Source organism: Geotrypetes seraphini, chromosome 6 (assembly GCF_902459505.1).
Source record: "Geotrypetes seraphini chromosome 6, aGeoSer1.1, whole genome shotgun sequence".
NCBI classification, from domain to species: Eukaryota; Metazoa; Chordata; class Amphibia; order Gymnophiona; family Dermophiidae; genus Geotrypetes; species Geotrypetes seraphini.
The window spans coordinates 125359366-125375458 of NC_047089.1; the positions used below are offsets into that span (position 1 = coordinate 125359366).

The window sequence follows — 16093 nt, forward strand, 5'->3', positions numbered from 1 at the left end:
ATTCTGCAACCAGAAACTGCAAATGCAGTGCTAAGATGAAGCCTGCCTCCTGAAGATATGCTCAGAGAAAACATGTTGATGGAAATCCATCTGACAGAGATGCAGCACATTTGATTTTTCCAGCAATCCTTTCAGTGAGTTTGGATATAAATGAGAGCCTTCTCATTGGCATAACCAGAGGATGATTTTTGGGTGGGCCAGTGGGTAGGTTGGGTGGGCATGCATTCCCTCTTCCCCCCTCTACCCCTGAACTTAAAAAATTAAATACCTTAGCTAACAAAGATCCCCAACCCCACTAGCTAAAAACATATACAACTCTACAACCCATGTTTAGAAAATACAGCAAAGTCAGTGCACCACTGACACCAGCAACATAGACATGCTCAGTTCTCACCCATGAACTGAACATGCATGAGAACTAAGTATGCCTGTGGTACCAGTGTCAGCAGTTTAGAGCAGCACCACTGACTACCACTGTTTTTTAATTGAGTAGAGGTTGGCAGGCTACAGATGTCTTCAGCTGCTAGGGCTTGGAGATCCTTGCCAGCTAAGTGAATGGTACACCTAGAGTTGCCAACTCTTTGAAACATAAAAACTCAACACCAGTCACTGCCCTGCTCCACCACTGTCCAACCCCTTGCAGCACCCTGTCTCACTCCTAACAGTGAGGGCAGCATATAGGACTAAACACCTGCAGGCCACAGCTCTGTCCATGGTTCCTCATAATACATATGCTTTCTCCATACAGTATTAAATTCTAACATATATTCTGCATTCACAGAACCACTTGGTCCCCCCTCCCCCGCCAACAAATGGTGTAGAGCAGAGCTAGGGCATTTCCCCATAAGACATGTTTACTAAAAATATTTTCTTTTAATACAGTATCAATAACAACAACATAAATTCTGTCAGTATCAGGCATATTGTAAAGTAATACAAAACTGTTCAAAAATTCACTCAGGTCCTGGAGAAAACCTACCATTCTGCCATCACTTCCACAACTTATATAACAAGGACCACACCTAGCCAAAGGCAGCACAATAAATATGCAGTGGGACCTAGAACATCAGTAAAGCTATTGGGAAAACTGAACAAACAAGATTAGTACGGATCCTTACACAGAAACACCAGAATATCTGGCCTCTATCACTCACACAGAACAGAGAGACCCTCACCGAATACAAACTCAGTGCTATAGTGCTTGAGGAGAAGAAGGATGAAGTTGCAACCAGGACAAATGCTCTGGGCCCTCAGGCCAGAGAGGGCCCCAAGCCTGCCTGAAGCTGAAGAAGACATAGTCTGTTATGAGACTTTTCAGTCTCTCCCAGATTTCTGCCTTGGGCCTAAGCCATGTTTAACATCAGCTCTATATATTCCATTAAATAGAAAATAAAATTATTATTTCTACCTTTTTTTGTCTGGTTATTAGTGTTCCTTTGTCTTCTCTAAACTCTTTTTCCAGCATCTCCTGTCCATTTGGCATTTCTTCTTTCTCCATGTCCACCATCCATCTCCCTTCTGTGTCCTTGTCCTTGTCCTTATGCTCCCCTGTGTCCAGCATCTGCTTGCTTGCTCTTACCCTTCCCCAGGTCTAGCATCTTACCTTAATGAGCCTGCCTGGTCTAGCATCTCACCTTAATAAGCCTGCCCCATATCCAGAATCTCTCCTATTCCTTCCTAGCATACCCTGTAGTTTGTACTTCCCTGTGCTGGAATCTCTACCTATTCCTTTCCTCATCCAACATCCTCTCTGTGTATGCAGTGTTTCCCTGAATCCAGATTCTTTCACCATTCCTTCCCTTAAGTCCAGTATGCCCTTTCTGTGTTCTGTGGTCAGAATAGCCCCCATTCCTTTCCTCATATCTAGCATTCCTTCTCTATATTCTTTTTCTGTCTACCTCAAATCTAGCATCTCCTGTATTTCCCTGTCCTTGCTTTCCCCTACTCCTGGGCAATCATCCACTTGCCTCACCTCTCCTTTCTTCCCATCTCTTCTTCCTTTCCTTAGCTCTCCTCCATATTATCAATTAACAGATTTGTATTCCTACAGCAGCTCTCAGTAGCTATCACTAGATCACTTGAAGACCTGCAAGCAGCAGCGATGTCATCCTCTGAAGGCAACATGGAACCTTCCAGCCATGTGTTTGCTAACACATCTGCAGCATCCTTCCCTTTAGGATATAAACTTCCTGTTTCTACGGGGTCGGAATGCTGCAGATTCATCAGCGCACATGCAGCTGGAAGATCCCATGCTGCCTTCAAAGGATGACCTCGCCACTACCTGGAGTTCTTCGGATGATTAGATGCAAGCAGCAGCAGAGGAGGAAGTGACTGGGGCAGTCAGCAGAAAACCAGCACTTACAGTGACTGTTTTTCTGTTTTGCCAGCTTCCTCCTGTAAAATCTGGCTAAACCTACTACTGCTGGGTGGGCTTGGGCAAATTTGACAGGCCCAGATCCACCCGTAGCTATGCCCCTGCTGCTTTTCCCAGATTCCTTCCTCCATCACAGCCCATGCTCTCTCCTAGAGTTCTTTTCACCTTCACAGCCTACTTTCTACTCTTCTCAAACAGATCCACTCTCAGTCCATATCCTCATCATCCAGTCTCTCTTCTTTTTTTTTTTTTTTTTTAATTCTTTATTCATTTTTAAACTTTCAACAAGTGTACACTATATGTAATACATAGATTTACTAACAACACTTGATAACTCTATCAATATATTAACAAATGTATATATATCTAAACCCTTCTCCCTCCCCTCCCTTTCCATACAATTTACTTAATTGAATCAATCTTTTTCATAGTTCTTTTTACCTTTTTTCTTTTCCATTTATACAATCCCTCCCCTTTCCCTTCCATTCATAAATAATGTTAAGAAAATGGTGTTTATTCATTACAAAACAATGTCAATGGCTCCCATATTTAATTAAACCTTTTATAATTTCCATTTTGTATTGCTATTGAACGTTCCATTTTGTATAGGTGACAAAGTGAATTCCACCAGAAATTAAAATTAAGTCTGCTGTAATCTTTCCAATTGGTAGTAATATGTTGTATGGCAACTCCTGTCATAATCAATAAAAGTTTGTTGTTACTTGCCGATATCTGACTCTTTTTTCTCATAGACATGCCAAATATCACAGTATCATAAGTTAATGCTACAGGATTTTCTAATAAAGAATTTATTTGATCCCAGATCGAATTCCAAAAGGCTAATATATAGGGACAGAAAAATAAAAGATGATCCAAAGTCCCTACATCAAGCTTACAATGCCAGCACCTATTAGACAATGAACTATTTAATTTTTGTAATCTAACAGGGGTCCAAAATGCTCTGTGCAAAAGAAAAAACCAAGTTTGTCTCATAGATGCTGACAGTGTACATCTTATTCTCCAAGACCAAATTTGTGGCCATTGAGATGCTGAAATTTGATGCCTAATCTCAATGCTCCAAATATCCCTAAGACCATTTTTAGGTTTTTTATTAACCAATTCACTAATAACTTTATACCACTCTTCTTTTTAGAGCTGCTTCCAGCTCTTTACAGCAGCATTCTCTCTCTCAGCTAGTAGCCCCTTTCACCCCTTCCCAGCCCCCTCTATTACCTTCCACATCTCTAGTCCCATCCAGAAGCGTAACCAAGTTTTCCAAGTTTATTCAATTTTTGCTATCCCACATCAAAGGTGAACCTTCTGGTTTTGACATATGGAGGAGCAGATCTTTTTTAAAATGGGTGCCAGTGTTGGTTTAGAGGAACATCTGATTTTTCTGCTACACTGGAGTTATCTTTGCTGGCTCCATTCCATGTGAGCTATTTTCTACATGTGGCGGATGCGTCCTTTGGTGTCTCACTACCCCATTTTTACGCCGGCCAGAAGGACATGGAGATGGGTCTGTAAAACAGCCAAATTGTCTTCTAGGGTGTCTTTATATTTGCCTATACAGGGCAATGGAGCTTTCCAGCCGGGCATGCAAAATGCCACCTTTATTAGGTGGCAAGCACAAGGTCTACAATATCTTTTTCACCTGTTTTCGGAGGAGGGAAGCCTGGTCACATTTGCCGAGCTGCAACGAACTTTTGACCTACAGGCTAATGATCTCTTCGCCTATTACCAGATCCGTCACTATGTTTAGTCCCTCCCAGTGGCTGCCCTTACTGAAGTCTGCAGGGAGGCGCTTTCGGAACCCTTCAGCCTTTCAGCTCAACAGAGGATTCCTCTACGATTTCATATTGTGGGGATCCGGGATTGCCAACCAAGTACGAATCTGGATATATTAGCGACAGCGTGGGCTGAGGACTTGAATTGCCAGTTGACTGCTCAACAGTTACAACGGGTCCTGAAGAACATTCAGAAGGTGTCACCCAATATTACTCACTGGGAAATGCAATTGAAACTTGTTCTTAGACTTTACATTCCACCGGAACGTGCAACCCGGATGGGGATTACTGCGTCGCATTCTTGCCCGAAATGCAATCAGGCTCACGCATCTTTCAGTCACATGTTTTGGGCCTGCCCCGCAATCCAACAGTTTTGGAGACATCTTGGCCTATATACCACATCGCTTTAGGGAAGGCGATGGCTTCCGCAACCGAGGGCGTTATTTGGATTTTATAATATAGCCTCGCCCAAACCCAGGGGAATGTCAGCATTTATCTCCAGAGCCCTTTTGATGGGGAAAAAAGCCATCCTCACCAACTGGCTCTCCCTTGATCCCCCGTCATATGCACAATGGAGATCCCTAATGATAGTGCACGCAACACTGGAGAGACGCATGGTGGGAGACTTGACTCTTGGCCCGGGTCGCAAATTTTGTCAGGTGTGGGAGCACTTCTGGCAGGACCTCACACCACGTGCTCGCAGTAGACTTTTGAATCTTTAAGATTTTATTTTCACTCTCAGCTGTTGGACTGGCCATGGATTCTTGGGGAGGGGGGATGGGAGGGGAACTGATTATATTGTTGAAAATGTTATTTCCTGATTGGTACTACTGTTTGTATTTGCTTCTTACTGCTGGAATAATAAAAATCATTTAAACATAAAATGGGTGCCAGTGAGAGGATCACATGAAGTGGTACATGGGTAAGCAGCTGAGCTTGCCTGCTCTAGAGCTTCTCCCTGCAATCTATAGTATTTTCATTGGGAGTAATTTATTATTTTACTTGGCTTTTCAATACCACATTTCTTTTCCCCAGTACATAGACAAATTTTTATCTCGACCATCTGGGGAAATGACATCCAAAATTATAAAGAAAGATTGGGATAGAGCAAACCCAGTAAGAAGAATATGGCAGATCCATCCATAGGGGAGGTAATACAGTTTTCTGAATCAACTCTATCAGAAATAAAAATGGCAGTTTTACAGGCTCTTGGTCTGAGTGTTGAACAATTATCCTCACAAATAGCAAAGCTAGAATCGCTATTAGCTGACAATTTGAAGGGTGTTACAGAACTAAAACACAGAGTTTCAGCAGTAGAGGATGAAGCACACCATTCGGAGTTGGAGCTTAAAGAAATAAAATCCCAACTATGCCAGGGCAGTGATAAACTAGAGGACCTTGAGAACAGAGCATGAAGAGGAAACTTATGATTTATAGATTTCCTAGAAATATCTTGGATGTTACCTTGCTATTGGTGCTGGAATCCTGGCTAGCAGCAGAATTAAACATAGAATCATTGAAATATTTTGCAAATAAAAACCAAATGGCCCATCCAGTCTGACCATCTGCAGCATCCACTATCTCCTCCTCTCCCTAAAAGATCCCACATACTTGTCCCTCACTTTCTTGAATTTAGACACAGTCTTTGTCTCCACCACCTCTATCAGGAGACAATACCATGCATCTACCACCCTTTCTGTAAAAAAAAAATATTTCCTTAGATTACTCCTGAACCTATCACCTCGTAACTTCATCCTATGCCCTCTCATTCTGGAGCTTCCTTTCAAATGAGAGAGACTCACCTCATGTACATTTATTTCACGTAGGTATTTAAATTTCTCTTTTATATCTCCCCTCTTCTGCCTTTCCTCCAAAGTATACATATTGAGATCTTTAACTCTGTCCCCATATGCCTTATAACAAAGACCACTGATTATTTTAGTAGCCTTCCTCTGGACTGACTTCATCCTGTTTATAGCATTTTGAAGGTGCAGTCTTCAGAATTGTACACAGTATTCTAAATGAGCTCTCACCAGAATCTTATACAGGTGCATCAATACCTCCTTTTCCTACTGGCCATACCTCTCCCTAACCTGTTTGGCCACCTTAAAATTATCATATACTAAAATACCCAAGTCCCACTCCTCTTTCATACACAAAAGTTCTTCACCTCTTACACTGTACCGTTCCCGCGGGTTTTTGCAGCCCAGATGCATGACCTTGTATTTCTTAGCATTAAAGCTTAGCTGCCAAATTTCAGACAATTCTTCAAGCTTCGCTAGGTCCTTCCTCATGTTATTCATACCATCATGGGTGTTTACTCTATTGCAAATTTTGGTACCATCCGCAAAGAGGCAAATCTTAACTGATAGCCCTTCAGCAATGCCACTTACAAAAACGTTAAAAAGAATAGGCCCAAGAACCAAACCTTAAGGCACACCATTGGTAACATCCCTTTCCTTAGAGCAATCTCCGTTGACCACTACTCTCTGTTGCCTTTCACTCAACTAGTTCCTGACTCAGTCTTATAAGTCAAAAGCTTGTGGTGGCTTCCACAGTCAGGTCCTGGTTTAGTCCTTGCAGTCAAAACTGCAGATTTCCATCTCTGTCCTATGCAAATGTAGTCAATTTGGTTTCGATACATGCCATTTGGAGAGGTCCACGTGTTCTGGTGACATTTGTGGTGTTGAAAATGCATATTCATGATTGATAGTTGGTTCATTTTACAAAACTGTACTAAGTTATCACCAGCTTCATTTCTTTCTCCTATGCTGTGCTTTCCAACCACTGCATCTTCAGGTGTACGTCCTACTTTTGCATTGAAATTCTCCATAATGAGCAGTACATCTTGTTTCGGCATTTGACCTATTTCATTTTGAAGTTGTTCGTTGAACAACTCTATATTCTCATCTTTTGCGTCTGTCGTTGGAATATGTATTTGGATCAAGGTGACATTGATTGGCTTTCCCTGTAGACAAATTGACATGACTGTATCACTGATAACATTGTACTTTATTTATTTAAATATTTATAGCCCGCATATCCAGCAATTCTTTGCAGCTTACAACTTAAAAAATGGTGACGGGACAAAAGCGCGAGAGACTTCGGCGTGCCGACATTGCAGCGCCGACAATTCGGCGCAAGACCCCAGCGCGCCACCTAAAAAGTTACTTTTAAAAAGCTCCGACGGGGGGTGTAGGGGGAAACCCCCCCCCACTTTACTTCATATTCTTCACGCTGCTGTTGGGGGGGGTGCGGGGTGAAACCCCCCACATTATCGAGAAAATTTAACTTTTTCCTAAAAAACCAGGATAAAGTTAAGTTTACTCTATAATGGAGGGTTCCAATCCCCCCAACCCCCCCCCCCCCAATGGCAGCTTGAAGAGTATGAAGTAAACTGGGGGGAGTCCCCACTCACACCCAGCGTTGGAGCTCTTTAAAAGTAACTTTTTAGGCGGCGCGCTGGGGTATTGCGCCGATTAGTCGGCGCTGCAGTGTCGGCGCACCGAAGTCCCGCGTGCAAATGACTATGAACCTAAAAAACAATAAGCTAATAATTTGATAAGCACATTAAAACTGCCCTCACTGTCCCAATTTGGACTCACAATCTAAACTAAGTGCCTGAAAAGAAAACAGTGCTAATAAAAAAGAGGAATTGGGAAGAGGAAGAGAAGATGAATATAATTATAATTATATAGCTATAAGGTACATTTCAAAAGAGTAAAAATAACAACACAATAAAAAGGCATAATTGACATCAAATAAATAGAAAAATGAAAATAAAGAAGTGAAAGAAAAAATTAAACAAAATCAAATTTAACTTTAGTACCGACTTTGAAAGCTTATTGTTGTGGATGAATGCCACGCTATTTTCCCTGTGTGTTTCATGACCAAAGTAGCAGATCCAATGCTTGTTTGATTGAAAATGGCCCTATCCATTTGAGTTCACTGATCCCTATCAAATCAATTTTGTTTTTTTCCATTTGATCTTTAACAGTTTCCAGTTTTTCTTGATTCATGCTTTGTACGTTCCATGTTCCTATGTTAAGAATATCTTTACAGCTTCTGATCGTCCTTTTCTGTCAAGCAACATCAGCATCAGGACGTCCTGGCGGATTTGATCTGTCAGCTTCACAAGCACTAGGCATACTTTGAGTGACGATCAACTCTTCCTTAGTAGCATGGTGGGTGCCTTCCAACCTAGGGGACCATCTTCCAGCACTATATATCAATTTTGTATTTCTCATCATCATCAAGTTTTCTTGGCAGAATACAGAAGTAGATTGCTGAGCCTTTCTTCTGTGCAGCATAAATTCAATGTTGTTGCTGATGTTGCATCAAATGCAAGCCTCTAACACTGTCCATCTGCTGCTGTCCAGATGGGTGGTACATCGTTAGTCTGGCATCTCCACTGAAACCTGTCCACTTTGGGAGATCCTGCTGGTAGTGAAATTACCAACAGCATAGCTTTCAGCTTCTCATGATGTGTGCAAGCCCCAGTGGCATGATAAGCCCATGTACCATGACTGGAGAAGTTCCCTACTTCTACATTTTTCTTTTTCCTACCATACATTTATTACAGTGGTTGCCTTGTTGAGACTTAGTATAGATCTTATTTAGTGAGGTCACCATGTGAGGGTAAGCACATAAGCATTGCCTCTGCTGAGTCAGACCATAGGTCCATCACGCCCAGCAGTCCGCTCCCGTGGTGGCCCCCCAGGTCAATGACCTGTAGTGATCTATTTCTCTACTACTCTATTACTTTACAGCCTTCTGTACTGTATAGTAACCCTCTAATTGTACCCATGGATCCCCTTTTCCTTCATGAACTCGTCCAATCCCCTTTTGAACCACAAAGTCGTACTCTGCTCTACCACCTCCTCTGGAAGCGTATTCCAGGCGTTCACCACCCTCTGCGTGAAGAAGAACTTCCTAGCATTTGTTCTGAACCTATCTCCCTTCAATTTTTTTGAATGCCCTCTAGTTTTTGCTGCCCCTGCTAGTCTGAAGAATCTGTCCCTCTCTACCTTCACTATACCCTTCATGATCTTATGAGTTTCTATCATATCCCCTCTAAGTCTCCGCTTTTCCAGGGAGAAGAGCCCCAGCTTCTCCAGCCTCTCAGCATATGAGAGGTTTTCCATGCCCTTTATCATTTTTGTCGCTCTCCTCTGGACCCTCTCAAGAATCGCCATATCCTTCTTAAGGTACGGCGACCAGTACTGAACGCAGTACTCCAGAAGTTGTGGATCTGATATCTCCTCCTTTGAGCTGTCTGTAAAAACATATCAAATAAGTAGCATGGAGGCCATGTAGTGGTCCAATCTCTAAACTAAACCTTAGGTTTATATACCGCACCATCTCCGCAATTGTAGAGCTCGGCACGGTTTACAGAAGTTGTGATGGAAAGGAACTCAAATGGAGGGTTAAAGGATTAAAGTGTAAAGAAGGTTAGATGGGTGTAAGATGCCGGAGAAGGAGGAAGTGTTACATTTTTGAGAATAGCCAAGTTTTCAGATGTTTACGGAAAAGTTGGAGGGAGCTTGAGATTCGGAGTGGGGAGGTGAGGTTGTTCCAGAGCTCAGTGATTCTAAAGGGGAGGGATATCCCTAGTTTTCCTGAATGGGGTATACCTTTTATAGAAGGGAAGGATAATTTTAATATTTGGGAGAATCTGGTGGAATTAGGAGTTGAGGAATTCCAAGATAATGGGAAAATGGGAGGAAAGATGCCATGAAGGATCTTGAAAATTAGGCAGGCACATTTGAAGTGAACCCTGGAGATTACCGGGAGCCAGTGAAGCTTGGACATGAGTGGTGAGACATGGTCAAATTTACTTTTTGCGAAAATAAGCTTAGCCACAGCATTCTGAATCTACTGAAGGCTATGGAGGCTTTTCATAGTTAGGCTTAGGTAGATAGAGTTGCAGTAGTCCAATCTGGAGAGGATGATGGATTGTACAAGGACGGCAAAGTGTTTTTGATGAAAGCAGAATCTCACTTTCCTCAGCATATGAAGGCTAAAAAAATATTTTTTTATCAGGGAATTGAGATGGTCACTAAAGGATAGTGAAGAGTCTATGGTGATGCCCAGAACTTTGCTTGAGAACTCAAGCTGTAATGTGGAGCCGGAGGACAGTGGGATGGAGGAGGGTAATTGGTCCAATTTTGGGCCGAGCCAAAGTAGTTTTGTTTTGGACTCGTTCAGTTTCATTTGTATTGTGAGGGCCCAGGTTTGGAGGTTCCTTATACATTAGGATATGTTCTCGGAGAGGTTGGAGAGGTTCGAGTCGGTCTCGAGGAGGACAAGGATGTCGTCAGCATAAGTGTAAAGTGTTTCTGGGGGGGATAGATGGAGGAGTTTCAAGGAAGACATATAGATGTTGAAAAGAATTGGGGATAGAGGTGAACCCTGCGGGACACCACATGTCGGTTTCCAGGGGGAGGATGAAGTGCTGTTCATGTTAACGGTTTAAGAGCGGGAATGTAAAAATTTAGAGAACCAATCTAGAACTGTGGAGTTAATGCCTATCTCAGAGAGTTGGAAAACTAGAATATCATGATGGACAACGTCAAAAGCTGCAGAAAGGTCGAATTGTAGAAGAACAGCGAACTTGTTACGAGAATGCAGTAGCTGGACTTTAGAGATTAGTGAGGCTAATAGGGATTCTGTGCAGAAGTTGGGTCTGAAGCCATATTGGTAAGGTAGGAGAATGGAGAATCTTTCTAAGTAGGATGAGAGTTGGGTAGATATGATAGACTCTAGCATCTTGGTTAGGAGAGGGATATTTGGTATTGGACGATAGCTGGATGGTATGGAGAGGTCTAGATCAGCTTTTTTCAGAAGTGGGGTCCGAGCAATGTGTCCCATTTCAGAAGAAAATAGGCCGGAAGTAGGGCAGAGTTTATAAGTTTGGTAAGAGATGTGATGGCCTGTGCAGGAATATTCTCAAATAGGAGGGGAAAGGGTCCAAGGCGCAGTTGCAAGATTTTAGTTTGAGGCAGAGTTTAGAGACCTGCAATTCAGATACGAGCTCGAAGGTGATCCAGGACCTGTCTCATTTAAGCAAGCCATAGGCTCCTGTAGATGCTTGATTTATTTTCCTTTTGTGACATGTAGATCTAGCATAGTTGGGCATGCTTTATAAGACTGCACTAGCCATGCCTAACACTAGAATATCTTGTAAGAACCCCATATAGAACCCCATATCAGCATTTTCCTAATCCCCAGTTTACTGAGTACTGCTACCTGCTCCTCTACCTCCTATCCCCACCCAGGCCACATTGTTCTTATGCCCCCTGTAGTCAAGACATGAACAATGTGTCAATGGTAGAATGTTCATACCTGGTAATTGGGATGTGAGATGTGGCCCTATCTTCATCCTTACAATATGGCCTTTCTCTTTGATGCTCCCACACAGTTAGGACAGTTGTTTTGCTGTCCTAACTTTATGTAGATACTTACCTGATTAGCAGACTGAAAATTGCCACTAACTGGCTAATTTTCCTCTCTGCCCCAGAGCACCCACAAACTAGCTGGTTTCAGTATAAGCAGCAGTTAGAATGAATATTCAGAGAGAAATTCATCAAACAACAGTTCCCCCCCCTGCCCCAGCTCAAGCCACCTGGCGCAAGACCCTCTCTGTACCAGAAACCCCAGCATCAGATTCTTACTAGGCAACTCCCCCCCCCCCCGGCACAAGACCCCTTTCAACTGAAGACACCTTACAACTCCCCAAGGGGGTCTCTGAGCAATAGTGAGGATATACTATGTAAACTGCTTTGATTATAACCACAGAAAAGCAATATATCAAACCCTACTCCTTTCCCTTACTTTAGGGGAGACATAGAACTCCCTATATCTTGTATAAAATACTACTGTACTTTTCAGTGGCCTAATTTCATATCATATCTTGCTCATCCTATAAAATTACCCTCCCTGCAACTACATTCCAGAGAAAGTCAAATCAGTCAAAGCTATCAGTCAAACTAATTCACCTTGTGAAGGGTAAATATATTTTGGAAATGAATTCACATTATTATAGTCTAAAAGATATTTCTTGAATTCATCCCTTTTTAGTATTTTTCATTTTTTATTATAAAACAAGTTAAGACTATTTCTTAAATTAGTTAATAAATAAAGAATATTGTATAAATTTTCCATTTAATTTGCTTGCAAATAAAACTAATACAGAGTATAAATTGTTCACAATAGGTGTTCCTGTTGTTTCCATTTTTGAACATTAAATAAATACATAATTTCACAACCTCTCCTAGTGCATTATTATATTGTAAATTTATCTGTTTATGACTATGGTATGGCAGCTTCATGAATGTTGTAAGTCCATAAGACAATAATAATGATTTTTATTCTGCTATTATGTGTTAATGTTGGGATGATTTTCCTTTCTTTCTCATATAACGATTTTCTTTCTAAAGTTGATTGCATATGTATTTTTTTCTTCATTATCTGAGATGAGCAGAGTTTGGTTACTTTTTCCTAATACTGTATAAGAAAAGAGGCAGTGGGCCCTTACATATAATCTCAAAGGAGCAAACATGCCAGGACCATAGCCCAAACGGTGTACTTCCAATTCATAAATGTTTGTTACAAATCAAAAATATATAATAAATGTATTTAAAACTTCACAAAATAGGATAAGCTTTTTATATGTGATATGGGTACAAGATCCTTTATCTGAAATTCTAAAACCAAAATGCTCCAAAAACTGAAATTTTTTATAACATTGTTTATATTACTAATTACATTACAAAAAAGCTTTAATGTCCCTTATGAAGACACTATTCAAGAGTACTATTCTCAATGATAGGAAGATTGGCATTATAAAAGAAACAAAAAAAGGTAGGGTCAAAAAAGATTACCGGTATTTCACTCTGGGATATGGGGCTAGGTGCACTAAAGTCAGTTGGTAATACCAACTGGATCGCTGTTGGTCGATTCTCTGGCTGATTATTGTCCAGCGATCAATGCGTTACAAAGTTTGCATGCAAATAATTTACATGCAAACCCAAAAGATCAGTCGCTCACTGAGTGGTTGACACATGCGCAGAGCCCTAACAGCAGTAAATGGGGAAGCAAACTCCTGTCACTGCTGTTAAGGCTTCTTTTTTTTTTATGACACAGATGTTGCATGTGTGTTACACACACTCAATATGCCCCATTAAGAAAAAGAAAAAAGCCCCACCCCCGCACTGATTGCCCTCCCCAACTATCCCCCCTATGAACCGGCAAAGTGACCCCCCTACAGCAGTGAAAATGGCAGGAGAAATGCCTACTCCCTCCTGCCTGGCCGAATATCCCTGTGCCATGTCCCCCGGTGGTCCTGGACCCCCATGCCTCTACCCCCCCCACCATCCCCTCCCCTCCCCCCTTTTTCCCCCCAAAAAGGCAAGATGGATTCCCACTCCCTCCTGCCACCGGATGCTCCCCCAATCAACACCTCTACTCCTGTATCCCATGTGATGCATGGGGAGGGGCCTAAGGTCCTGATTTGCTCAGACTTCAGACCCTAGGCCCCTCCCTTTACATCACATGGTATACAGAGGTAGGAGCCTAAGATCCTGAATGCATTACTTGGTTCACCAGGGAGGTAAAGGCCTGTCATTTTCCACAGGCAGGCCTTGGACTGTGCTTCCCTCTAGCTCCCAACATCTAGCAAAGGTATGCCTCCAGAACATCAGCACCTGGCAGCCTGGCATAGGAAAGCCTAGTAGAGCTGCATAGAGGTGGCTTAAGTGGTCTTGTGGTGGTTTAGTGAACCATGGAGAGGAGGACCCAGGACCATAAGCACCCCCCTAAAAAAACTCTAACCCTTTTGTACTGCCATATAAGTGGCTCCTGCAGCCATAAGGGCTATTGGGGTGGTATATAGGTGGGTCTAGTACAGGGGTAAGCAATTCCAGTCCTCGAGAGCCAGGTCAGGTTTTCAGGATATCCACAGTGAATATGTATGAGATGCATTTGCATGCACTGCCTCCTTGAGATGCAAATCTATCTCATGCATATTTATTGTGGATATCCTGAAAACCTGACCTGGCTCTGGCTCTCGAGGACTGGAACTGCCTACCCCTGTACTAGACCCACCTATCTACCACCTCAATAGCCCTTATGGCTACAGGTCTAATAGATTCTGGGTGTGTTTTGGGGGCTCACCATGACCTATAAGGGAGCTGTAGTGAGATGTTTATGTTGGACCCTTTTCGTGAAGTTTGCAGCAGTGCCCTGTAAGGTACCCCACTACTCTGGTGCCATGTTTGGGTGTCCAGTCCATCACTTTCCTGGCCCCTCCCGCACCCAAAAGGTCTTTTTCTAGGCGTTTGTGACTTGGACGAATTTATGGACGAAAATGGGGTATAAAGATGGACGACTTAGTGATCTGGACAGTTTAGATGATTAAAAAAAAAATGTTGGACGTACTTTTCGAAAATGGACCTTTTCCCATGTCCGACTTTTGTCCGATTTTGGGTGACTTGCGACTTAGGCCCAAAACGGAATTAGACATTTCTTTTGATTATACCCCTCCACGCCTTCAATTTACCTTAATTAATAGACAGGTTTGCTAGCTTTTCTTTCAAATTTTTCATTTCTATTCCCCATCAATTTGGGGGGTTTTCCTTAAGTGTCTTCCTGTCCTATTATAAAAATGTATTTCTTCCCCCTTTCTTCTCAGATCTTGTAAATTGTTTTTTAATTTGTGTTAATGTGTTTGTGAGTTTTTTATTATTTGTTAATTCCCTTTTATTCCTTGAACATCGCTTAGGATTTGGATAGGCGATTTATCAAATTTTAATGAAAACATATATTGCAATATAGTTGCTCATTTAAGATAGTATATCATTTAGGGATGTTCTTAACATAGATTTATTTTAGGTTCTAAGACAAACTCTTGTTTTCTATTCTATTGTATCAAAGTTGTTCCAAATGTTCTCTGAAAGTTTTTATGCTTTCTTTAAGGGTACAGCTTTGTTGACTGTAGATCAAAGAAGATGGGAGGATCTTAAAAGCAGGCTGAAGATAGCACAACCCCTTCATCTACCACCTCGTCCAGGTATGAGTTATTTTGATATTATAAACAAAATCTGGTATTCAAGAGAAACTAAAACAGTGGAGTAGCTGAACCAGCAAGTTCCAGGTTTATTAGATAAAAAATACATGTAAAATATAAATAACAAAATACCTAAAATAATAAACAATGCACACAATGATAATGTATATATACAATAAGAGCAGCTAAAAACCAAAAGGAAGCACAGGCTCTAGAACATGAAACATGCTATGTCAATATAGCCAATAGTTAGTCCCAGTATAGCTGATGATTGTGAAGTATAAATTCAAATGTAGAAAATCATAGACAAACATTGTAGCAATATAGTAGACCTTGATGGATGAACTGGAGCGAAGGACCCTACACAGTCTGTGTTTCGACAAACATGTTTGCCTTCATCAGGGGTCTTATGAAAATATTTATGAGTTTTACACACATAAAGAAAGTGTGAGAAGATGAGTATAGTGCCAAGTGAATGAAGTGATATTTAACTCGTATGAAATGAATGTGTGATAAAGTGTTGATGGATATAAGGATACAATATATATATATATTTTGCATCCCTATATATTTTTTAATCTTTATTGATTTTCAAAGCTAATACAAAGTGCCAAAAATTATACAGACACAAATAACAAAATAAGCACTTAAATTCCACTAATAACAATGCAGAAGATAAATATCCCTCCCGTCCATCAATTTAATCAAGAAATAATCCAAAAAGATATCCCCCCTCCCATCCTCCCTGTCCTGGACATGTATAAAAATAAACAAAAAATTTAAACCAAGACAACTATGTTGAATTAAGAAAGGATGGCAACGGGCCCCAAACCAAATGAAATAATTTGCTATGCCCTAACATATCTG

General features: G+C 41.4%; 1 protein-coding gene across 1 annotated transcript in view; it reads left to right on the forward strand.

The window, feature by feature from the left end:
- The window catches only part of NALCN (sodium leak channel, non-selective), a 1129711-nt gene that overhangs the window by 912934 nt on the left and 200684 nt on the right, over positions 1-16093 (forward strand). The window contains exon 31 of the mRNA XM_033948885.1: positions 15136-15229. Within this exon, the coding sequence (XP_033804776.1) occupies positions 15136-15229 (94 nt within the window). The remainder of the gene's footprint in view (positions 1-15135; positions 15230-16093) is intronic.